We start from the raw sequence: 25,741 nt of genomic DNA on the forward strand, positions 1-25,741 counted from the left end.
TTAAAAACCTCTAAGGAAGAAGATTCCACCACCTCCCTAGATAACCAATTCCCATGCTTCACCACCCTCCTAGTGAAAAAGTTTTTCCTAATATCCAACCTAAACCTCCCCCACTGCAACTTGAGACCATTACTCCTTGTTCTGTCATCTGGTACCACTGAGAACAGTCTAGATCCATCCTCTTTGGAACCCCCTTTCAGGTAATTGAAAGCAGCTATCAAATCCCCCCTCATTCTTCTCTTCTGCAGACTAAACAATCCCAGTTCCCTCAGCCTCTCCTCATAAGTCGTGAGCTTCAGCCCCCTACTCATTTTTGTTGCCCTCCGCTGGACTCTTTCCAATTTTTCCACATCCTCCTTGTAGTGTGGGGCCCAAAACTGAACACAGTATTCCAGATGAGGCCTCACCAATGCCGAATAGAGGGGAATGATCATGTCGCTCGATCTGCTGGCAATGCTACTTATACAGCCCAAAATGCCGTTAGCCGTCTTGGCAACAAGGGTACACTGTCGACTCATATCCAGCTTCTCGTCCACTGTACCATAAGGTCCTTTTCTGCAGAACTGCTGCCTAGCCATTCAGTCCCTAGTCTGTAGCAGTGCATGGGATTCTTCCGTCCTAAGTGCAGGACTCTGCACTTGTCCTTGTTGAACCTCATCAGATTTCTTTTGGCCCAATCCTCTAATTTGTCTAGGTCCCTCTGTATCCTATCCCTACCCTCCAAGCACTGTGATTAAAATGGACAAGTCCCACAATTAGATATTCTATCTAGTACAATTGGGTTCCCCATATATTTGAATAATTATTTATTTCTAGGTACTACAATAGATCCTAGCCAAGATCAGGACCTGATTGTACCAGGTGCTGTGAAAATGCACTACATCAAATAAATGATTGCCTTATCTGGGTTGCTGATTGTAACATATCAAAATGTACCTGATAGATTGTGCATTGGACTGTATTCCATCATTTTGATGGACAGTTTGTTGCTCACTTGGGGAGTGCTTTGATCCTAGAATCACTCTCAAAAGAGTCACCATTTCCTAAAATGATTGAGGTCACAAAGTTGAAACAAGCAACTGTAGATAGTGTTGAAGGAGAGTGAGATCAACAGTGACAACCCAGAGAGGTGGGACTTGCTTGTGAAAACTTTGAGGATTTCAAATATTGATTGAAATGAGTAAATGTCCATTATTTCAACACAGATCTAGGGCTTTTGACATTTTTGCCTTAACTACTCTACACTTCCCCTCTAACGTTTGCCATGGTAACCCTACAGCCATAAATTAATCCTCTTCACTGCAGGTGGGCTGGCATGTTGTGCCATTTGAAGCTTATGGCTCAACCTGGGAGGAAAAGCTCAACCTTTAATACACTGCTGGAAGGAACTGGGGCTCCAGATGTTGTTATCATTTTAAAAACAATCCATTGTGTTGGATTAATTTCCCAGGAATGCCCGAACTGGATGAGTACACGATGGAGAGAGTCATGGAGGAATTTGAACAGCGATGCTATGACAGTATGAACCATGCTATTGAGACTGAAGAAGGGCTGGGGATCGAGTATGATGAGGACGTTGTCTGCGACGTTTGCCAGTCCCCAGATGGGGAGGATGGCAACGAAATGGTGTTCTGTGACAAATGCAATATCTGTGTACACCAGGTATGGCATCCAGACGTAGAGGTGGGAGCCTTTTGGGCAGCTTATGTGCTGGAGGTAAAGGCAGGCGATGGGTGGTTACAGAAATATCTCAGAACTATTACTGTTAAAGACAGGTTTAAACATAACAGGCCAGATTCCTCTCTAGTGTAACTCATTGATTTTAACTGAGTTACACCAGTAGTGAAATTGCCCATGGGACAAACTCACAAGTGATGTAAATGTAGGTTATACATTAGTAAATGTGTACATTTACTACATTACATGCTGAGAGGGCAAAAGGGGGGAGTGTAGCAGGAAAAGCAGCCAATTGTAGGATGTAAGAAGATATAAGATTAAAATGGGGGTGGTGTTGCTTTATCTAACAGCATCTTGTACCCTCTTGCTGGTTGCTTTTGTTGCTATAATCATGCCCTTTTTGCTACTAAGTTTGTACATTACACTAGGTTACACTAACACTACCATCTGCATTCCCAATGAATTTGGCCCAGTTGGTTTTGTTCTACAGATATGTCTGCAATTTTTTGGTTTGGTCCCTCACTTTCCACACACGAGCCATGTGATGCACCGAAGTCCTCTTCTTTGGCAATATATTTGCAGTACCAATAAATTTGATTGAAGGGAAGAGGAAGTCTGAAAAATGATGACCTCCATCCAACCAGTAGGAAACCAGGGAGGATTTATATAGTAGTTTAAACTTAATTTGTCATCAGGCTTCTTGTTAACAGTTGGTTTTGTTCCATGTTGGGGTGACTGAATGAGGCACCAGGGATTTGAACCTGCATCTCTCACATGCTAGAGGAGCGCCCGAACAACTAGATTATTCTGGGGACAAGACAGCACAACATGTCTTTCTGTGGAAATTAAACAAGCCTTTCTTTGCATGGAAGAAGGAACAGATATGTTTGTAACACATCTGCTTCCTTGACTTCCTTCCATTGTTAAAGAGACCTTGCTGTGGGTCTTCTTTCTCTCCATCCCTTAAAATGTTTGCTTTGTCATTAAGCGGTGGGGCAGCTGTGATGTTTGATAAGCAAGGAACATTTATTTTTCTTGCTCCTCGGGCTAAAGTTACATAAATGTATTTGCATGTATGGTGGGGAAATGTATCTTTGAGCGTGGCACTATGGTCTAAGAGTTTAAAATTGGCACATTGATAAATCTGTAGCCATTCTGTCTTGAACTGTGATCACATCAAATCTTACAAGCTAGAAAGGGTCAGAACTGACAATAGTTTGGTTGTAGGTCTCCATAGACACTGCCAGTCTACTACAGGACACGATGTTAATCATTCAATAGATGCCACTTTACCCAATGAGTAAGAATTGAACTATGCCTTGGGTGCATCTTTTATGTCATCATCTCATTTTTCAGGTGAGATGCAAAACTATTGTCCTATCACCTGTGGTCTTTAAAGATCTCATGGGACTTTATAGCTCTAGTGTCCTGGTCAACGTCCAGCTCAGATATCTAACCACTCACACAGCTATCTAAATTTCCCTTTCTGTTTAAGTTAGTTAATATATTCTTCTTCACTTCCTGTACTAAACTGTTGTGTAGTGTTGTTTGCATTGTTAAAACACCTGAAGGTGGCTCCCTTTCAGTGGTGGGAAAAGTGTGTATAATGTGTATATGGAGTTGCTACATTTGTAAAAGCACCTTGGGATCCTTCAGAACAAAATTGGCTACATAAATGTAAGCTAATATTATTATGTAGCATGCAGTCCCATAAAGGGCTTTGAGGTTAGCAAAAGGCTAAATGTAAATCAGTTAATACTAACAGGAACATGCTGTTGTTGTTTCCTTTTCTTCCTCTCCTTTATAAACATGAGTACAGGCATGTTACGGAATTTTAAAGGTGCCAGAAGGCAGTTGGCTATGCCGGACCTGTGCGCTTGGTGTTCAGCCAAAGTGTTTATTGTGTCCCAAGAAAGGTGGAGCTATGAAGCCAACTCGTAGTGGGACGAAGTGGGTCCATGTTAGCTGTGCACTCTGGATTCCAGAGGTAGGTGTTGATCCAACTGAAGTACCTATATTCAGATTCAGAGCAATCTTGGCAAAGGACAAATCTGCTCATAACAACATACATTCATTATAGCAACAGACATCAGATTGTAACATCCATGCAGCATTTATTGTTAGGGAGTAGAAAAAAATAAAAGATAAAAACAGGGAAACATTCATTTTCAATTAAACATAGAGGACATAGAGTCTGACAGGATAATACACGATCTATAAGAAAAAGGTAATTACATTAGCTCAGTGAACTACAATACAAATGGCTCATAGGTCTAAAAAAAGGACAACTGCTGGGAAAGCTAATTTAGTGAGAGCACAAAGTAAGCACTGTTTGTATTTGTGGATGGAAACTCAGAACCTGGGTAAGCGAGTATTTGGATTAACAGTGGTAATTCTTGAGAGTTCTGGCATTCAAAATATTCATCCTTTAAAATCACTTAAATTGATGGGATTTGCATCAGAGTTTTTTCATTTTTATCAGGGAAGAAGTGGTTTTGAAACTGGATTTTTCTCTCTTTGTAAACTGAAAAACTTGGAACATATGAATTTGGCATGTTTCAAGCAATGAAACAGATTCCTCATGGAAAGCTGTACTTTTATTTTTGCTTGGGGTGGGACCTACAAAGGGACATAAGCATTGCAATGATTTTATGTGCCTAGAAAATCCTGGAACAACACCATGATCCACAAAGCCTGGACGTAGGTGCCTAGTCTCCCTGTACAATGAATAGGGATCCACAGACGCCAACATGCTAGGTGGGGAGACACCTAAGCTAGCCAGTGGGAGATGCTGATCAGAGGAGTGTATGCTAAGCATGCTTACCGGATTGGACCCTACATGCAAATGCCCATCTTCCCCTGGTTCATGGATCACTCTGCGGCTTCGGCGTGAGATAGGCATCCAGACGCCTAGAGCAAGGCAGCACTGTGCATGCTCAGAGGCATAAATACAGAGAACTCTTACCCTGAAAAACTTGGGTGCTGAGTGAGTGTAGGTGCTGCATGGTTCAGTGGCAGTTCTGTGGATTGCAGTGGAGCCAAAGCTGGGACTTAGGTGCCTAAGTCTGGGGTTTAGGCACCTAAATACTTTCATGGTTCCCACCCCTTCTGCTTATCTTTCACTGTATGTTTTTCATTCTGATGCTTAGGTGAGTATTGGCAGCCCAGAAAAGATGGAGCCCATAACCAAGGTCTCTCACATTCCCAGCAGTAGATGGGCATTAGTGTGCAGCCTTTGCAATGAGAAGATTGGGGCATCCATACAGGTAATAAATGAACATAAGTGTGTTTGTTATAGATGTAAATGTGCATTCTATAGAACCTCCCTGATTCCCTTCCCATAGTTTGCACAGAAAAATGTTGGTCTCTTCCCACATCTCAGCAGAGTTTCAATAGCAGATAATGTAGGGAGGTTATAGTTTAAGGATTCCTAACTTTTATAAAATATACTTAGGTGTGTTTATCAGAACACCGAAATATAAATAATGAAACTTGAATGACCATACTTGTTAAATGAACAAAATGCATTTTGTGGTGCATTCTCCTTGCTTTTTAAATAGCACTTGTTCATTTGCTCGTTAATTTGCAAAAGTGAGTAATTTTCTGTGGCCAAAATATTTAAACTTGGATGCCAAAAACTGTGTGCTAAAATTTACCTGCATGTACGTTCAAGATGATTGTCAAAGGCTCAAAGAGAAGTTAGACTCCCAGTTCCCCTTGAAAATCTCTGATGAGCAGCTTGATTTTCAGAGATGGTGAACACTTGCAGCTAACACTGAAGTCAATTAGAATGTGAATGCTCAGCACCCTTCATGATAAGGCTGTGAATCAGGTGACTAAATATGGATTTAGGCACCTAACTTTAGATACCACCCAACATTAAACATTTTGGCCTATGTGTCTACCAGGGATTAAAGTGAATTGGTAATGTCTGCTGTTGTTGGTAAGGAAGGAGTTATACTACCATAGTCTTTTTGATTTGATAAATAATCAGATGTTCTCATTTGTTGGTCTTTTTAGTTCAGTTATGAGAATTTCTGCCGTTGAGCTCCAGAGTACGTAGGAAAGGAACAGTTTGCATGCTTAGAATCTGCTACAAAGTGCAAATGAATCATGAGCCACAAGCAGAGGAAATACAAGCACCTTCTTCAGCTGGTGATGAAAAGCCACAAGTTTGGCAGGTTTAGGGGGTGGCTGGCTTTGCAGATATTTTGTATTCTCTAGAATCAAAGCTTCTGGCCCTGATTTTCCCATTGCCTTGCACCTTACAGAATCATTTACACATCTGTAACGTAGCTGTCAAACACTAACATTTTGATGTTTATTCTCACTTAGCACAGGTGTAAATGACTGCACAAGGTGCAAGGCAATGGGAGAATCAGGCCCAGCGTGTTCAAGGAAATAACTATCTCCATGTACAGTAAAGAATTAATCTTTGGCTGTGTATCCAGCACTAAAGCAAGAGCACCAATATCCTGCTTCCTATCACCAATTCACATTCTTGGCAAAATTCCAATATGGGTCATATACTTTCTAATTAATTTCTCTCTAAAATTTCAATGGGATGTGGATTCTTCACTTATTGTAAAATGTTCTGTGATGTTGCAGTATGATGTTAAACAGGATTGATCTGCCCCACAGTTATCTGCATTTCACAAGTGAGTGAAGAGGTTCCTTGTGTATAGATTACATCAGCTTGTGAAATTTATAAGCCACTTTGGGATCCTTCAGGATACAAGAAAATATATAGATGTTATGTTAAGGGGTGTTAACTCTGAAAGCAGTTTTAGAATATGTAGAGATCTGCACTACATATTGCTTAGATCTGAATCTTAGTTCTATTGGTATCACTGTGAGAAGGATCACAGGTGTGTTTGAACGCATTTTAGAGCATGTGGTGTCCTGCTTTTGCTGGGGAAAGTAAGGCGAGATGACCTAATTGTAGGCAGAGTTGTGCTATCAAATAAAAAAAAAAAAGTACATAGCAAAGCACTTTGAAGATGAAAAGTAAAGCTCAGCGTTCTGAGTTTAGATCACTGGATCGTCCCACTCTCTCCCTTGTTCCTCTATTGTTGAGCCATTGATGGCGTATACTGGGAAAAGTTATAAAATAGTTGTTCAGCAGACGTTCCAGTGAAACCTTTCAATCTGTTTGTCAGAAGCCTTGTTTGCTGTTCCCACTTCAATTAAGGTATGAAATAATATACATACAAAGTAAAGAAAGTTAATCTGTCCACTGTATTTTAATAAATAAAACATTCCTGTCGTCTGCCTCTTGGAAACTCTTACATAATGGAGAGATTAGACTATTTTGTCCCCCAATACTTGTTTGAGGTAACTCTGCAGTTTCATACTGAATACAGATTTTTTTTGGTGTGGGTTTTTTACATTCTTGCTCTGAAAACCTCTGTCTTCTGGAATAACAGAATAGGATGATATGTATGCTGTATAGCTGCTACTTTAGACAGTTACACATTTAAAAAAATCATTTGGGGAAATACTCTTGGTTCCATTTTTCTGTGACATCGTCAAAGAGTATTAGGGGGGCTTTGTGACACAAGAAACATGAATGCGAGAGTATTCTCATGGCCTCTAAATACTTAAAATTTGTGTTGTGAAACTTGTAGATAGCAGGAAAAAACCAGAATTTATGAAGTGTGTAATAAAAAAGGTAATAATCAACTGAATAAGTGGAGGGAGAAGAGGCAGTTTCTCCAGATACGTTTTATATTATGAGATGTTCACACTAATTTAAAAAGCGAGCTGCTTGATGTGTGCATAGGGATGGGCAGAAAGCAGTTGCTGCAAGCTGGGAAAAGCAAGACTGCATTTTCTTCCCAGTTCAGATTTCCCTCAGATGAGACAAGCTTTCCTCTCTACTCAACAGAACTTTATTTTTGATACAAGCAAATTATTAAGAAATCATAGTAGCATGGAATTTGCTGCAAAAAGCACTTCTTTTATGTTGTTTATTATCCCAACCATGCTGCTGTTGCCCTGTTTGTTCACAAAGCATTTATTTGGAGGAGGCGAAAGGGCAAAGAGGGTTTCACCATTTTTCATATCCCTTCTAAGTATTGATTTTATTAAAGAACATTTATCTGAAACCTCTGCAGTTTAAACTCTGTAGTATACATTTATCTGACATCTGGCTGCTGAGTCAACCTGAGGAGGAAAACCCAGAGGAGACAGATACTTGGCTTTGTTACAAAGCACTGTATAAATATCTTGCCGCAGTGCATTTCTCTTTAAGGTTAGATCACTTGGGTTAAGTATAGTTTAGTCCTGTCATAGTTAATGTCTGTGACAGTCCTTTCCACTTTTATTTCTCTATGTTGGGGACAAGGGTCCAAGTCAAGGGGGGATTTTTAAGATTTTTATTTTTCATTTTGCAAAAGAAAGTTAGTTTATAGTTAAAATCAAGTGCTAAAGCAGTTTAGCTCCATGATGGCTGCATTCAGTGGGAGATAGGGGAGAGCTTGGGAGATGACAAAAGAAGCAAATTGTAGTTTTTTCTCATGTGAAGTAGAGGAACAGTACGTGACTGAAGTAGTGAATGTCAGTGATTTAATAGGGGGGAGGGATAGCTCAGTGGTTTGAGCATTGGCCTGCTAAACCCAGGGTTGTGAGTTCAATCCTTGAGGGGGCCACTTAGGGATCTGGGGCAAAAATCAGTACTTGGTCCTGCTAGTGAAGGCAGGGGGCTGGACTCGATGACCTTTCAAGGTCCCTTCCAGTTCTAGGAGATAGGATATCTCCATTAAATTTAATTTAATACGTGACATTCTAAATTGATGATAAAAGAAAAAATCCCACCCGGCCCTTGCTTTTTAAGTAGCACTTGTTCATTTGTTCGTTAATTTGCAAAAGTGGCCAGTTCCAGGTGCTCTGAGAGATTTTAATTAAAGTATCAGACTGGCTGGGAGCCACAGGGTATTTTCCTCTCTGGAGTGCTAGCACAGCCAAAGGGGATCATTTTGCCTGTCATGATATTGCTTTAAGTGACTGGCTTCAGTGACCATGAGAAACCTCCTTTTGTGGAGTTGCTCATATTGAATAGTATGATAAGCCCATGGAGAAGTTAATCGCTCATGTCTGCTAGATCACTACATTGTTGCTTGAACTGACAGCATTAAATTGCAAACCTAATAGTGAGAAAGTACTTAGCTTAGATGCAAAACCCAGTACTGTGGTGTATTGTACCGCAGTTGCACTGGTGTAAGCATTGATCTCAAAGGTGTCATGGCTGTGCAGGTATTTTGTGCATAGTGTGAGACTTTTTATTTAAAACATGTTTATTTTTTAAAATTTTCTGCAGTGCTCGGTGAAAAACTGCCGAACAGCTTTTCATGTCACATGCGCATTTGACCGTGGCTTGGAGATGAAGACCATCCTGGCGGAGAACGACGAGGTCAAGTTCAAGTCATACTGCCCCAAGCACAGCTCCACCAAAAAACTGGATGACGAAAACCTCTGTGAAAACACCAGCCAGGAGAATGAGAATGGGACACAGGACAGCTCCCCTTGTGCCCACATAGAGCCCTTCCATAGCCTTGATCAAAACCAGGAGGAGGCCCACAGGGTCAGTGTCCGCAAGCAGAAGCTCCAGCAGCTGGAAGACGAGTTCTATACATTTGTCAATGTCTTGGAAGTGGCTAAGGCCCTGCGGCTGCCTGAAGAGCTGGTGGAGTTCCTGTACCAGTACTGGAAGCTCAAGAGGAAAGGCAATTTCAACAAGCCCTTGATCACCCCAAAGAAAGACGAAGAGGACAATCTGGCCAAGCGGGAGCAGGATGTTTTGTTCAGGAGACTGCAGCTCTTCACACACCTCCGGCAGGATTTGGAGAGGGTAAACCAATGCAAGCTTATGCTTGTGAGGAGAAGGTGCTGTGTTTAGTTAGCTGAGTTCACAACCTAAATCAGTGATAATATATTCCCTTGGTTATTGCCACAGGATGTGGGCAACCAAATTTTGTTCCAACCCAGGGCTCTGAAAATTGCATTGAATTTGTATAGAGCACAAGAAGTTGCAGCTATCTTCTTTTGAATAGAGTGTGTCAGCCCGCAGAGGTGACAGGTCCTGGCAGTTAGTGCCCAGTCTCAATCTGAACAGCTTTGGATATGTTAGACTAGATGACCCTTGCGGTCCCTTCTAACCTTAAGATTCTATGTCTGCACTGTAGCTGGGAGTGAGCCTCAGAGCACAGGTAGATAGACTCTCACTAGCTCAGCTTGATCTAGCGTGCTAAAAAATAGCAGCGTGGATGTTGTGGCTTGGGTGGCAGCTCAGGCTTTCAAGCCCACCTGACTCTCTGGGTCTGAGCTCGGGTGGCTAGCCCGAGTCTCCATTAGTCACAACATCCACACTGCTCTCTTTAGCACACTACCTCACAAGTCTATCTACTTGAGCTGGGAGGCTTGCTCCCAGCTGCTGTGTAGGTGTACGCTTTGTGGACTGCAAGTCAGTATTGGTGACATTGTGAGCTCTACTGCAGCCACCTCTGGGTAATATGTTTTCAGTATCACAAGCAGTTAGCTTGTGATACTTTCTCCCAGTGGTACCTGCTGCTGATGCACATTTTTCAAACAAATGAAAAACCAAATCACAGTCTTTCCTTGTGTCTTTGATGTGGAGCTGGCTTATTTTTACTTTGCTAATAGAACAATGTGAGGTCAGCCTTTCACCAGAAATATGTGCATAATATTTTGAGTAGACAGTGGCATACCATTGGGTTGGGTTTTGAATGTTAAAAAGTGTAATTGAATGGTATCAGCTTGGTGTTTTATCCTTAGTACATCTGCCTTAACAAGGATCTGAAACGGAACCTTTGCTCTTAGATTGACTGGCAAAGAGAGTTTTTTTTTTTTTAAGGCCAGAAGGGACCATTATGATTATATAGCTGGGGCGGCCAAACTTTTTAGCCTGAGGGCCGCATCGGGTTTCAGAAATTGTATGGAGGGCTGGTTAGGGGAGGCTGTGCCTCCCCAAACAGGCAGGCATGGCTTGGCCCCTACCCCCGTCTGACCCCCCCCCTGCTTCTGGCCCCTGACGGCCCCCCGGGACTCCTGCCCCATCCAACCCCCCCTGTTCCCTGACGGTCCCCCCCAACTCCCCACCCCATCCAGCCCTCTGCTCCCTGACAGCCCCCGGATCCCCTGCCCCTAACTGCCCCCCTATCCAACCCTCCCCTCCTTCCTGACTGCCCCACCTCGGGATCCCTGCCCATCCAACCATCCCTTCTCCCGGTGGCGCAGTGAGCTGAGGCTGCGGGGGAGGGGGAACAGCAGGGGAGGGCTAGCCTTCTGGGCCAGGACCTCAGGGGCCGGGGAGAACGGTCCCATGGGCCGTAGTTTGCCCACCTCTGTTATATAGTATGGCCTCCTGTATAACACAGGCCATACAACCTGACCCAGCAGTTCCTTTATTAGGTCAAAAAAACCTTGTGGTTGAACTAGAGCACACATTTTAGAAAGACATCCAGTCTTGATTTAAAGAGTTCAGGTGATGGAATCTACCCCATCCATTCATAAAACTGTTCCAAGGCTAATTACTCTTGTTAGTAAACATTTATACCTTATTTCAGTTAGAATTTTTCTAGCTTCAATTTCCAGTTAGTGTCTCTCATGCATTTTGTAGTATCAGAAATCTTCTGTCTCCATAAGCACTTAAAAGGTGTTCAAGTCTCCTCTTAATCTTCTCTTTGAAGAGCTAAATAAGTGTAACTTCTTAAGTCTGTGTGTTCTCCAGACGTCACAAGTTATTCTTGTGTCATATTTTGCACCCTCTCCAGCTTTACAACATTCTTTTAGAAGTCTGGACACATTATTCCAGCAATGGTCACGCAAGTAATAATGCCTCTCTCCTCCAACTTGACATTCCTGTTTATACATCCAAAGGTTACATTAGCTCATGTTCAGTTGATTATCTTCTCGTCTGACTCCAAAGTCCTTTTCAGAATTGGCACTTTTCAGGATACAGTCTCTCATACTGTACATGTGATCTATGTTCTTTGTTCCTAGATGTGTGACCTTGCTTAACTTGCTCACCCAGCTTACCAAGCAAACTAGCTCTGCATAGGTGACTTGTCTTCATTATTATTTACAACTCTGCCAGTTTCTCAGTCATCTGCAAATGGGACTCAATACAGGGGTAACTGGATGAAATTCTGTGGCCTTTGTTATACAGGAGGGCAAACTAGATGATCTAATAATGGTCCTTTCTGGTCTTAAAATCTATTAACATGATTTTAAATTTTCTTGGAGATTATTGATAAAGTATGATTAGCACTGGACTGAGAACCTATCTCTGTAGAACCCTACTAGAAACAACTACTCTTGGATGTTTCCCCATTAACAATTATGTTTTGAGAGCAGTTAGCCAGTTTTTAATTAATTTAACATGCCATATTGAGTTTGTTCAGTGTTAACCTTTTAGTCAGCATGTCATGCTGTAGTGAGTCAAAAGCCTCAGAGAAATCCATATCTATTTCATCAACTGAATTTGTAATCTCAGAGAAGTTTGAGTTCCACAGGAAGATAACTCAACTGTGATGATGGGGCATATAGCTCTGCAACCTGCTGGGACCTGATTACAAGTGTTGGGCCCAGGTTGGGTGGGATAGGAAAACAACTAGCCCCTCTTAGGCTCAGGTTGTGTTGGTTTGCCTCACATCAACCTTCCTGTGGGATCAGCATAGTGGCAGTAGCATGCTTGCTTCTGCTGGCTGAAACCATCTCTTTGTGCTGTGCACTGTGGAGTGTGTGCCTCTTGTTTTGCAGCATGGGATGGTGGACAGTAGGCAGCTGCTATCATGCCAACCTCATGGCAGGAAGAGGAGAGCCAATCCCACAGTTTGGTGACAATGGCACAGACTCAGGTTCAGGGTCATGTGGGTTTGGGTCTACATCAGGCCTAAAAATTAGGCTAGAGCCTAATGGGGAGTTTCTCTATTGTGATATTTTTGTGTGACTGTCCCAATCAGCAACAAAATCAAGAAAAAACCCTCTACCACAGAAATAATTTTTTTTTTAATATTTCAGAAAACATTCTTCAAATATGTGTCTGTGTGGATCCCACTGTAGGCACTCATGCATGCGTGATCAAATTTTCTTTTGACTAGCAGTGTCTTTCGGTGCAGTGCGTGCCACCTTATGCTCTCTCAGCCTCCCTCAGATCCCTTTTACTGTCCATGGCAGTGAGATCAAACCTAGCAAGCGTCTGATCCACTAGTACTTAGCTTGGACTAAACTTCTGCAAAACCTTCTGCGAATCATTAGAACCACATCTGATCTTCTGTTTTGACCAACATGAACTGACCACCAATTGTCTGCACTGAACTTCTCTGGTCAGACCCTTTTATCAAGGGTTTTTCTAATGGCAGACTCAAGACACGGGGGCTTCAAGTCTTGTCCATTCTGTGATAGACTATTTCCCCCTGAAGGAAGAATACAATAGGCATGCCTTCTGTCTGGACAAATCACACATTTCAAGCACATGACAATATGTTTATCCCCTCCTCTGTGAGGACTCAAAAGTCACAAGTTGGAAGGCTAAAACTCCACCTTCTGCAACAGTCCATGGAATATCTAATCAAACCCAAGGGAGAAAAGCTCCAGAATCTAATTAATGGACAATCCAGCATCATCTGCTACTCCATTGAGTAGACAAGCAATGCCTAAGACCACTGTGGAGAACACAATGCCAAGTCAAAACCTGGCACCGACATTGGCACCAAAACTGACCTGCTTTAATATGGAAGCTGGTACCACCATCTCAGTAGTTGAGCACTGAAAGGGAATGCTCTGGACACGCAGGCAGAAGCTCAAGAAGAAGCGTAGCGTCCTCCGATAAGGACAAACACAGCAAACCCACCAGAGAAAGTCTTTCAAGTCCTCACAGCATCAAGGATTAAGAGGATGAACAGACTGTGATGCAAAAGATTCTGCCAGTACTAACATTGACCCCGAACTTGGGATGAAACTCAAGCAGAACCAGGTCCATGCCAAGACATACACCAGCACCAACACAGATTCTGATACTGAAAGCACCTTACACACTGGTGCTGCCCCTACAGGAAATCTACTCCTCTTCACCATCACCGGAGCATACATTCTGCCTGTCATCGAGCAGGGAACCTTCCCCTCTAAGGTCTGCAGTTGATACTGCCGAGAGACCTATGGGCTAATCCTACAGGCCTCAGCTTGTCAAGACTCCCTTTCAAAGATTTCCTTTTGAACCACTGTCTGAGTGCTCAATATACCACCTTACTATCAGTCAGTCCTGTGGCCATTATATCAGCACAGAGAGTCAGTGAGTTCCAAGCTTTTGTGCTTGGGCGATCTTATACTTCTTTCCAAGGGGACAAAGTGGTGATGAAACCACACTTCAATTTCATCCCTCAGGTGGTCTTGCAATTCCGCCTGAATTAATCCAACACCTTACCAGTTATCTTCTCAAAACTGCACTCTACAACCATCTCATTGTGGCAATATCTGGCGCAAGCCATCTCATCACAGAGACTCACTAACTGGATATCACAGTGCATTTCCACCTGCTATCAGATAGCTGGTTAGTGTCTCCCTCCGAAAGTCAGTGAAAATTTCACTAGGTCACAGGCTATATCGTCTGTCTGCTTCAATCTCAGATCTGCTAGGTAGCTATATAGAGTGATCTACTCTCTTGTAAAACATTGCACTTGACATGGCAGCCAGATCAGATGCCAAGTTCAGGAGAGCAGTACTACAGTCTCTGTTTGATTGACTGCAGCTGAAGTTCCTCACTCACACCATCCTTGGAGGATACTGCTTGCCAGTAATCCATAGTGGGATCCACACTGACTACAACAGCTCAAAGAACAATAGCTATTTACTCTACAGTAATTGTGGTTCTTTGAGCTGTTGTAGTCAGTGTGGATCCTACACTCTGTCCTCCATCCTCACTTTTCTGAGTCCCCAGCTATCACAGGCTTTGAATTGTGAGGGAAATGAGGGAGGGTCATAGGCAACTTCATTCTATGTTCTTGCATGGGCAAACACACAAGGAAGTACAGAGTGCATGCACAGCCCTGTTGGACAGTGCTAGTGGGGGAAAAAATTCACTCTCACGTGCATGAAGTACATGTGCTCTTATAGTGGGATCCACACTGACCATAACATCTTGAAGAATCAGTTACTGTAGGGTAAGTAACTGTTCTATACAGAGCCTAGTGAAAAATTAATAATTTGGTTTCACTTCCAGTTCTTTCAACAGTCATGCTGTCTGTCATACAGTGGCATACATAGGAGCTCTACTGCATGTATTAATTGACCCAAATGAGACTAAAATGGAAGGTTCATGAAGGACACTCTTACAACAACCCAAATTTTGACCCTATAAGCTATTAAGCATAATTAAAAAGGTGTGTGTATGTATATGTATCCAATAGCAGAGAGATGTGGGTATGGTCCTCAAAGATCCCTCCTTATTTCTCCTTTTACTTCCACCTCCAACTTCAAAGACCTCATGTTGTGGCTACCTTCTCTCTATGCAGCGAGGGTTCAATGATTCTCTGAGCATCAGATATGATAGAGGAGGACACTTAGGAGTGTTACATTGCCTCTACAACTTGGTAGCTAAGGAGCAAAAGACAGACTGGGTTCTGGATTCTGATCAGTTTATAGCTTTACTATCATGAAGCTCAGTGACAATATTATTTGCATTTTCTAGGTTCGGAATCTGACTTACATGGTGACCCGAAGGGAGAAGATTAAGAGATCTGTTTGCAAAGTCCAGGAACAGATATTCAATCTCTACACAAAATTTATGGATCAAGAACGAGTTTCAGGTATGTTTCACAGACTTCATTATCACATACAAGCAGAGGATGGCAAGCAGAGGAACAGAATGGTTTAGCTAAGGCAAGGGTCTCAAACTCAATTTACTTTAGGGCCAGTGCCAGTCCTCAAATCCTCCCAGTGGGCCAATAATGTCACTGAAGATGGTGTTCAGAAAAGAAAACATTTATCTTGTATTTTTTATTTTGAATTTCTTAGAAATAATAAAACTGTCATACAACTTTATACAATTCTTTGCCTGCCAGAGAGTTTTTAGTGTTGGCCAGACATCTGGCAATGCTTCAGTTCTGTCAGTTTCTTGATGTTTGGCCTCAGTGACTGAGCAGTTGAAACCTTCAGGATTGCAGCAAGGTGTGCATCAGATAGTTGTGTTCGGTATTTTGACTTTTTTATATTCATTGTGGAAAAAAGTGATGCTGCCTCCATGGCTGACTTTGCCAGGCAACTAATCATGCTGCCTCATGGTTGACTCTGCTCGGCAACTAGTGATAGTATCTCCGTCCCTCTCCCCCAGCCAATGGGAGCTGTGGGGGGCGGCACCTGCAGAGGACAGAGCCGGCCGCGTGGCTGCATGGGTCTTTCCTCTGTGGGCCACAGTGGGGAGGTTCTCGGGCCACAGATGGCCGGGACTTTGAGACCCCAGGGCTAAGGTCTACTTACTGTTTTGAAGCTCACCCTTCCTTATATTCTTGTTTAGTTCACTTTGCAACAGGAAGTTGGAGGAAAAAACCCCTAATGAACCAAGAGCCAGTATATTTTAAATTTTCAGCTACAACATATTAAGGACAGTCACATGAGGAGCCATAGAAATAGATAAGTAAGTGGGCCTGAGTTAACCAGCCAACCCTGTGGGACTCAGTGGCTCAAGGGATTGGAAATGGGATGAAGAGACTTCCGCTTTAGCTCACTGCTTCAAAACCTTCCTAAATTCAATTTTTTCCCCACTATTGGTAGTTTTGTGGGCAGGGACTGTCACCGATTATATGTTTGTTTAGCACCCAACACAATGAGGCCCAACCTGGTTGTGGCATTTAGGAGCTGCTGCCTTATATACATTTAATAGTAATAATAGCTGTTTGGTGGTCTCAGTCCATTTCATAGTGGATGGGTGTCCCCAGAGCTGACAGGCACACTTATCAGAAAGGCCCAGCACTGAATGCGCATGAAGAAAGAACTCCCCTTGTTCCTAGAGGAGTTCTTTTCAGGTCATGGTTGAAGCCCATTGGCTTGGGTGTGTGCAGAACCTTTATGCACTTATAGTTAATGCTGAAATCACACTTCTCTGAAAATGTTTGACTGATTATAGCTACAAATAAGATCTAAGATCACTGTAACTTGGATCTATGGTTTTGTCCCAGTTTGCTGTCAAAAATACAAAGAAAACACTTTCTGTGGAGTCAGCTTCACTTTTTCCCCCACTCCATTTGTAGGTTTAGTATTTTCTCATGTTGTTTATACTAGTCTGAAACAGGGGAGAGAAAACATTTTTAAAAACAGAAGAAAAGTGTGTGGATAAACCCACAAATATTGGCAATATGGATCCAGCAGTAGCTGTAGTCAGTTTCTTTAAAATCAATTAAATTTCAGGTTGACAGAGTCCCTTTAAAGATGTTATAGAGTTATTGGTAAAAATCAGTTCTTAAACAGATTTTCATTTGATTTAATCTTGGTTTTCCTTGGATATTATGGATTATTTTCTGCATTGCCAAATTTAGATTAAGAAAGGACAGTTATAACTCTGCTTGTCATGGTGTTTTCCAAATGTACTTGTATTCCTTCTTCAACAAAAAAAATAATGCATAAATAAGAAAAAAAATCACATCCCTGTTCATTTGCCTGTCAAATGTTTGACTTTCTATCCTTCCCGGATTAAACCCTTTGTAAAACACCATGAAGATGAACTCATCTTTTGGACCCAATCTGGAAGCATTGTGAATCTGTTGTTTTCTATTAAAATCAATTGAAAGGTCTACATTTCAGCACATTCTGCTTAAAACCAAGCATGTTGCTGTGATCTGTCAAATGAAAGGCACATTTCTACTCCAAAAGTGACTCAGAGAGAGATTCAATTTAATTTTTGACTAACAGTCCTTCTGAATGAGTCTGTGGTTTTAAAGGCATGAATTCTGATGGGTCAGCAAACTGATGTTAAAAAATCATTCCCACCGATTTACTGCTCACTGAAAATAGTTGCTTCTCCAGCAGGAAAATGCTACATTGAAAAGGTTAACTAGATTATCCTTAAGGATTTAAATAATTAGTCAGCTGCACAATCAGCTAGTAGAATCATGCATGATGACATATGTGGTAGTTTGTCCATTTAAGTGAAGATGCTTTTTTCCAAAGAGTTTAATCAAGATTGGATATTTGTCTAGAAGATGTGTTCTAGTGCAAACACAGCTATTGGACTTCCTGTGTTATGCAGGAGATCAGACTAGACAATCACAATGGCCCCTTCTGGCCTTAAAATCTGAGATACACATTAGCTATAATATCTATAGCAATATGGAAATTGCATCTAAATATAATTAGATCTACAGTAATTAAGAGTTACTGAAGGCTGATCAGTGTCAGATGTCGGACGTTATGAAAGCCATTAAATGCTGGTCACGCTCCAGCATAATTAAAACAAGTTGGAGGCAGGAAAGAAAAATCCCAAAGAGGAAATTTAGGAGGTAAAAAGCAGCAGTTGTTATATCAGGGAAGTGATTTGCTTTGCCTGAACTGTGAAGTAATTTCTCTGTGTTGCTTTTAGGTGTGCCTTCCTCCTCCTCTCCAGTAGAAAACATGGTGTTGTTCAACAGTCCACCTTTGGGTCCCGATGCTCCCAAAATAGAGGATTTGAAGTGGCATTCTGCTTTCTTCAGGAAGCAAATGGGCACTTCTCTGACACACACATTGAAAAAATCACACAAGGGAGACAGAGTAAGGAACAGCTCTGGGAGTGACAGAAAATCCCTGCTCAAACAGCCCAGCCGAAGGGAAGGTGTTGTGACTCCACGTAGCTTTTTAAATTTTGAAAAGGCTTTTGCAGAAGCACGCATTGTATCAGCACAACAGAGAAACGGGATAGTTATGCCAGACCACAGGAAAAGAAGAGACAATCGTTCCCCTTACGAGGTAATCAAGGCAGAACTGAAGGAAAAGCCTTCCAAGCACAGCCACAAGCCACTGACATCCACAGAAGTCTCTCAGAGGCAATCAGAAAACAAAAGGTCTGTGAACCATCCAGGTGGTAGGTCAGCACCTGGCACACGGAGGGATATAGTGCCTAAATGCAATGGATCCCTCATCAAAATAAACTATAACCGGCCTGCGGTTAAAGTGCCTACTACACCCACAAGCCCAGTGAAAAACTGGGGCGGATTCCGAATTCCAAAGAAGGGGGAGAGACAACACCAGGGAGAGATCCAGGAGGAGACCTGCCACCAGAACTCTAACTATCCATACTTGGGCATGGGCAGAGTTTTGCCTAAAGACAGGGCAAAAAGCAAACTAAAGACAGACAGGGAGAATGATGGGTATGCTCCTGATGCTGAAATGAGTGACTCAGAAACTGAGGTGGCCGAGAAAAAATGCAGACAGCAAAGGCTTAGTCCAAACAGCACTATCAACAGGAGGACAGACATTATTAGGAGAAGTATCCTCGCTTCCTGACTGGACAGTAAGACACATCTTCAAGCACCATGGTCAATAGAGGCACTGCCTGCAAACCCACTCTGCTTTATTTATCAGTGTGAGGAGGGGAGGATGGGGTTTTAGACATGGCTACAGATTGACAAAGAGAGAACCAGTTACCCCTGAGCTGTATAAACATGTTTACGTGCACTTAAGACTAGGATTTTGCCCCCGTCCCTGAGTCCTTATAATCTATTTCTGTGAGAAGTTTGAACCTTTTTTATTTGCAACTTTCTTGAGGAAACAAGATGACATCACTATTAAAATAGAATCTTTGTGGAACACTAAAAGAATTCATTAAACACGTGGGGGGAAGGGGAGGTTGCATCTGTCTCCCTTTAGCAAAACAGCACTGACAAGAATTTTTCCCTCTCCCCAAAAGCACAAGCTGTTAAATTAACTAGTGTGTACTATATTAAATATGGTCATTTAACCATCCAGCATTACTAAACCCATTACAAATACTCACTTTCCTTGGACTGTGGCAGGTCTTCAAGTCATATTTGCCTGCAGAATGTTTTTGTTGTATTAGAGTTCAGTATACATGGCAGCTCTAAATCTTCCATAACTCCAGAGAGTTTACATGTAAATACATCCAACAGGTAGTCAGTTTTAACCACAATTATTGGAGAAAAATGAAGGGGACAGGTTAGAGCTGCAGCTGCCTAGTGATATAACAGTAACAACATGAAAAGACCCAGTCTCAGCACAGAGCCATACTCCTAAGCTCTTCAGTTCTGGGGAAAGAAGATAGTTCATCCAGTTCTGAGAAAGGGACAAATTTAGGGTCTACTGCATTCTGTGGAACAATCCACAAAGCAGCTTTAGCATTATCCAATCACCTGCCCTCCAGGAATATGATGACAATTCAAGTGGGTATGACTAACTTGAAGGCACTAGTCAGTAGGATTTCCCAACGCCAGCCACTTATGCACTAATGGTATGTACTGGGAAATCCAAGCATCTGACACTAAAGCGTTACTTTAAAGAAGGACAAATATATATACACACATGCATATATATTTTTAAATAGAATAAAAAGGAAAGGCAATAAGTTGTGAATAGCTCTTTACATTCAGACCAAGATAAAGTGATTTCATTCTGTTCTGGACTAGAATTGATGAGAGAGGGAGCTCACAGTGTGATTACATAACTTTTAAAAATAACTGCGAATGGCAATAACTAGTGAGTAAGCTATCAGCAATAACATTAACAGTACATAGAGAGACTATTTTGTTTGTGCACTGAATAGAGTGCATATGTATCATAACAATGGATGTTAGAGCCTGAAATTTTTGGAATTCTGCATCAATGTAAGGCAGGCACAAAATAGTTGAAAGAAAGTTTAAGCAGCAATGAGTTTAGAAATATGGGCAGATGGAAGAATCCCTTTTTCTTTCCCCCAACCTACTGCTATCAGTATTCAGTTATATAATACATTTTAACATTTAACCCCTTCTCATTGGGGCAGGGAAAGAATAAAGAAACATTAGAACTTTGCTCTTAACTTTAAGTCTTCCAGAGGATTCAGTTGACAAAATAGGCTTATTGACATTCCATCTTGCTATGCAAGTTATCAAATAATTAAAAATTTCAAACAAATGCTTCCCTATCATTAGTTTTACTTTTTAAACTAAATTGAGACAACCTTTTGACACTTAATGGAATAATCTTGGGAAGGGGAAATGTTTGTATTGAAACAATACTTTGTTGAACCTTGCTGCTCCTGAGAAACCAGATTCATCTCATGACTTCGCTGGTCAGATTAACTGGTTGTTGCACATAACAAAGAAGGAATGGTGGATCTGAGTCATACAGAGATTCACTCTTGACATGACTTTAAAGTTCTTGTTTGATTAAAAAGAAGAAAATTTTTATTGGCTATGGGAAAAGAGGGAAGTACAGTTGATTTCACTTTTAACTTCAGCAACATTTCTAGATGAGGGCTAAGTTTATTACTGTAAGGAGGTTGTGATATAGGGAATTGTTTGTCAAGCCATAGAAGGAAAAAAAATTAAATTTGATTCTAAGCAAACATTTAACCTCACATCAGTTTGAAAGAGGTACCTGATTCATTTGCACTATTATGAATGCTAGCATTGTGCAGAAATAATGCCTTATCTATTTTCCTCCCCACACATTTAGGTTAATAAGCTTTCTAATGTTCCACGTTATGCTGAACCAAATAAAACGCTTTTCCCAAACCCCTAATTACAAAAAAGCTACAAGGCAAGCTAATTGCAGTATGACCAGCTGTAAAAGTTAGTTTCATGCCAGGCTTAGCGCTCAGCAACAGAGGAGTCATACGTATAGCAGTAACAACCCAAACCCACCCCTTGTGTTTTATTGGTATGGAATCATTCATTCATTATTTTTTTTAAAGCTTTACCTTTCCTTGTGCAGATTGACCAAGCAATCTCTTTGATTATGATTGGTGTATTATGTCAAAATGTAGGCTAGTTAAACTTTTGTAAAGTTGCCTGGAATGCCATTTGTTAGGGTATAAACACACACAAATCTAAATGAAGGGTTTATTCGTGTCATGTGTGCAAGTCTTAATTATTTTAAAAATTTGAAAAAAAATTGTCATTACATTTGTAAAATCTTGTACAGAAGATTTTTCACTATGTGCCTAGCTTTGGTGTTCATTCAGCTAAAATTAAAAAAAAAAAAAGGTGCATGAAGAGAAACCGATAGAATCAGAGATAAAAAGTATATGTAGAGATGACTATTTTATATTACTTGGCCCAATCCTGTATTTATTTCCCCCCTTTTCTGACGTATTTATAAAGATCTAGTTGAAGACAGCTGTATTTTTTTGTTAAAATATTTAGTAGAATTGTGCCTTTTTGTCTGTATGTGAATAAATGCTGTACATTTTGCAATAGACTGGCAGTGTTCAATTTTAAAATCTCCACTTCTGTCCATTCTGTCCAGGTTTATATGCCGCATTCATTGCCATGATATCTAAGCAAAGTTAAAATAAACATCCTGCACATACGCACATGCTTAACTTCAAGTATATAGGCTGTCTCATTGTACTTAAAGTTAAGCATCATGTGTTTGCAGGATTGGGACCACTGTGACCAACAATTGTCACGTTTGGTGCCCAGTCATATATATAGCTTACCAGTAACAAAATGCTATTACATATGTCTAGAGTGATATGACTGTAATACTTACTCAGTGCTTGTCATATTTTCTTTCTTACTCGTAGCATTAGTAGTCGAAGTTTTTGAAACTGGAAGGCGGCTGAGGTGCACACAAAACCAAGATCTAGTTCATTCTTCCCTGTATTGGTTCTGGAGTGCCAACAGTAGTAAAACATTATTTTAATTATTAAAGGTCAGAGTATGACCCCGCCTTTATTCATATTGGTGAACAATTTCTTGAATCAGTGGATCTACCTGTGATTATTTGTTCAGCAGTGTTAGTAAAGGGCTCACATACTGCCCTATAGTAAGTCGCTAAGACGAAGTATAAACTTAGAAGAGAATCTGGTAAGTATTTTTTTTTAAGTCACTTTGCTATTCTTGCTGACCAAAACTGCACTTTGAACTTTAAATCATCTTAGTTTGTCTTACGGAACAAGTGAAAGGCAAATAGAAGTTTGGCAGTTTGGTTAAAATAGCCAAAAATTGACAGAATGCAGAAACGTAGGTTTGTTATAAACAGAAAGAGGCCTAGTTCTTTACATTTTACAAGTGTACCTCTGAATGTTTCTATGTGGAATGTTACATATCCACAATCTCTTACTGGTACAGTGGCAAGTTCACCAAATCATTTATGCAACCCAACAGCATCATACGTACTGTATGTGGAAATGGGCTTCCACATTTCAGGTTTGTTACAGGCTGTTCATTGCAATAGTAACTGCCCACCATCCAAGGGTAAGACATGGCCACAACAGTCTATATTGTTTAAACAAGTGCAGCCACAACAGTCTATATTGTTTAAACAAGTGCAGCAGTTTAAAAGGAACTACATAGTCTCCGAGCTGTAGGTGAGGCACCACTTTAACCAAAAAATTCCAAGGATGAATGTGCAGAAAAACCCTTATCGTCTAATACATTAAGGCAACATTAAGTTTGAATCTTAGTAGATTGTAAACTCAGGGACCTCATCATTGTCTTATACAAGACCAGTCAGAGTGGCTGTTTAATATTGTGCAACCTTAACTCTACCTGCGTATGTGTATGCATTGTAAAAAATGGTTTCAATTTGGATAACATTACAGGAATCAAAGATTCACAAAACAGACTAAGATTGTAGGGAAAATCACTTTTATTCTATTGCATTATTTGGGAAATAGTAAGTGGTCACATAAATAAAGGCTGTATTTTAAGACCTATGTTCATAGGACAGAGAAAATTGCACATTCACCTTTACTTTGCATCGCCAACTGGAATGTTTCACAGTGCCACCTTAATGGTTACAATAACGCTTGTTTACACTCTAATGGAGATGAGGGCTGCTATATTAGAGAGACTAGGTCAGCACTTCAAAATATTCATTTGGCTCAGTATCTGCAAAAAGACATTAAAAAAGAGTAGGTGGTACTAGCCCTTTATTATTATTATATACAAAATGATGTTAAAAGCACATTAAGGTTGCAAAATCAAGCATTCAGAGGTTAAGAAATGCCAGAATTAAGGTTGCCTGTGCAATTTTAGAGCGCCACAGGTCTGAGTCAGCTGAGACAGGCTAGCCATGGGTGTTTAATTGCAGTGTAGACATACCCTTTGTAACCATCTGTCTGGTTTAAGTGATTTGCCCAGCACCACACAAGAACTCTGTGGCACAGGCAGGCATAGGACTTAAGTTCCCCAGCGCAGCTTTCGACACAACCATGAGACCATCCTTTCTCTTCTTGCAATGCGCTGCCCAATTCACTATATACCTGATTGTTCTACAGCCTCCTCTAGAAGGCAACTGTTTAATCCCCAGAGCAGGTTGCATGTACAACCTTAATTCACCCTCCTTCTGAATAAGAATCAGTCTTTAACTACAGGGTTACGTACTATTTCCCCGCCCAGAACCTCTGCTTCATTCAGTGCACAGACTGGATGTTGTTTACTTTATGAGCAGCTATTCAATATTTTATTCTATTCATTGTTCAATGTGTGGTCCCGTGCCTTATTTACTGCACACTATTCAAACTCTTAATTTCCTCCTGGGCCTTCCCATGGTGCTCATTGCGAACAGTATCTGTGTTTCACATACAGTGATGAATACATGCCTGACTGCCTTAATTGCCTTCTATGATGAGATAACTGGCTCTGTGGATGAGGGGAAAGCAGTGGACGTGTTATTCCTTGACTTTAGGAAAGCTTTTGATACCGTCTCCCACAGTATTCTTGCCGGCAAGTTTAAGAAGTATGGGCTGGATGAATGGACTATAAGGTGACTAGAAAGCTGGCTAGATCGTTGGGCTCAATGGGTAGTGATCAATGGCTCCATGTCTAGTTGGCAGCCAGGATCAAGGGTCGGTCCTGGGGCCGGTTTTGTTCAATATCTTCATTAATGATCTGGAGGATGGCGTGGACTGCACCCTCAGCAAGTTTGCAGATGACACTAAACTGGGAGGAGTGGTAGATACGCTGGAGGGTAGGGATAGGATACAGAGGGCCCTAGACAAATTAGAGGATTGGGCCAAAAGAAATCTGATGAGGTTCAACAAGGACAAGTGCAGAGTCCTGCACTTAGGACGGAAGAATCCCATGCACTGCTTTAGACTAGGGACCGAATGGCTAGGCAGCAGTTCTGCAGAAAAGGACCTAGTGGTTACAGTGGACGAGAAGCTGGATATGCATCAACAGTTGCATAGGTTGCCCTTGTTGCCAAGAAGGCTAACAGCATTTTGGGCTGTATAAGTAGGGGCACTGCCAGTAGATCGAGGGACGTGATCATTCCCCTCTATTCGGCATTGGTGAGGCCTCATCTGGAATACTGTGTCCAGTTTTGGGCCCCACACTACAAGAAGGATGTGGAAAAATTGGAAAGAGTCCAGCGGAGGGCAACAAAAATGATTAGGGGGCTGGAGCACATGACTTATGAGGAGAGGCTGATGGAACTGGGATTGTTTAGTCTGCAGAAGAGAAGAATGAGGGGGGATTTGATAACTGCTTTCAACTACCTGAAAGGGGGTGCCAAAGAGGCTGGATCTAGACTGTTCTCAGTGGTACCAGATGACAGAACAAGGAGTTATGATCTCAAGTTGCAGTGAGGGAGGTTTAGGTTGGATATTAGGAAAAACTTTTTCACTAGGAGGGTGGTGAAGCACTGGAATGGGTTACCTAGGGAGTTGGTGGAATCTCCTTCCTTAGAGGTTTTTAAGGTCAGGCTTGACAAAGCCCTGTCTGGGATGATTTAGTTGGGGATTGGTCCTGCTTTGAGCAGGGGGTTGGACTAGATGACCTCCTGAGGTCCCTTCCAATCCTGATATTCTATGATTTATTATTTTCACAGCATCCCTGTGAGATGGAGGTGTTATCCTCATTTTGTAAATGGAGAACTAAGGCAGAGAGAAATTAAGGTAAAAAGTATCCACTAA

General features: G+C 41.4%; 1 protein-coding gene across 3 annotated transcripts in view; it reads left to right on the forward strand.

Moving 5' to 3' along the window:
* JADE1 (jade family PHD finger 1) overlaps positions 1-22,075 on the forward strand; it is a 61,060-nt gene extending 38,985 nt beyond the window's left edge. For all 3 annotated transcript variants that reach the window (XM_024211434.2, XM_024211436.2, XM_024211435.2), the window contains 6 exons: positions 1,451-1,662; positions 3,497-3,664; positions 4,827-4,943; positions 8,996-9,526; positions 15,383-15,500; positions 18,266-22,075. In XM_024211434.2, the coding sequence (XP_024067202.1) occupies positions 1,451-1,662; positions 3,497-3,664; positions 4,827-4,943; positions 8,996-9,526; positions 15,383-15,500; positions 18,266-19,167 (2,048 nt within the window). In that variant the 3' untranslated portion in view covers positions 19,168-22,075. The remainder of the gene's footprint in view (positions 1-1,450; positions 1,663-3,496; positions 3,665-4,826; positions 4,944-8,995; positions 9,527-15,382; positions 15,501-18,265) is intronic.
* The last annotated feature ends 3,666 nt before the right edge of the window (positions 22,076-25,741 follow it).

This window comes from Terrapene carolina, unplaced genomic scaffold (genome assembly GCF_002925995.2).
Source record: "Terrapene carolina triunguis isolate 2854851 unplaced genomic scaffold, T_m_triunguis-2.0 Scaffold66, whole genome shotgun sequence".
Taxonomy (NCBI): Eukaryota; Metazoa; Chordata; order Testudines; family Emydidae; genus Terrapene; species Terrapene triunguis.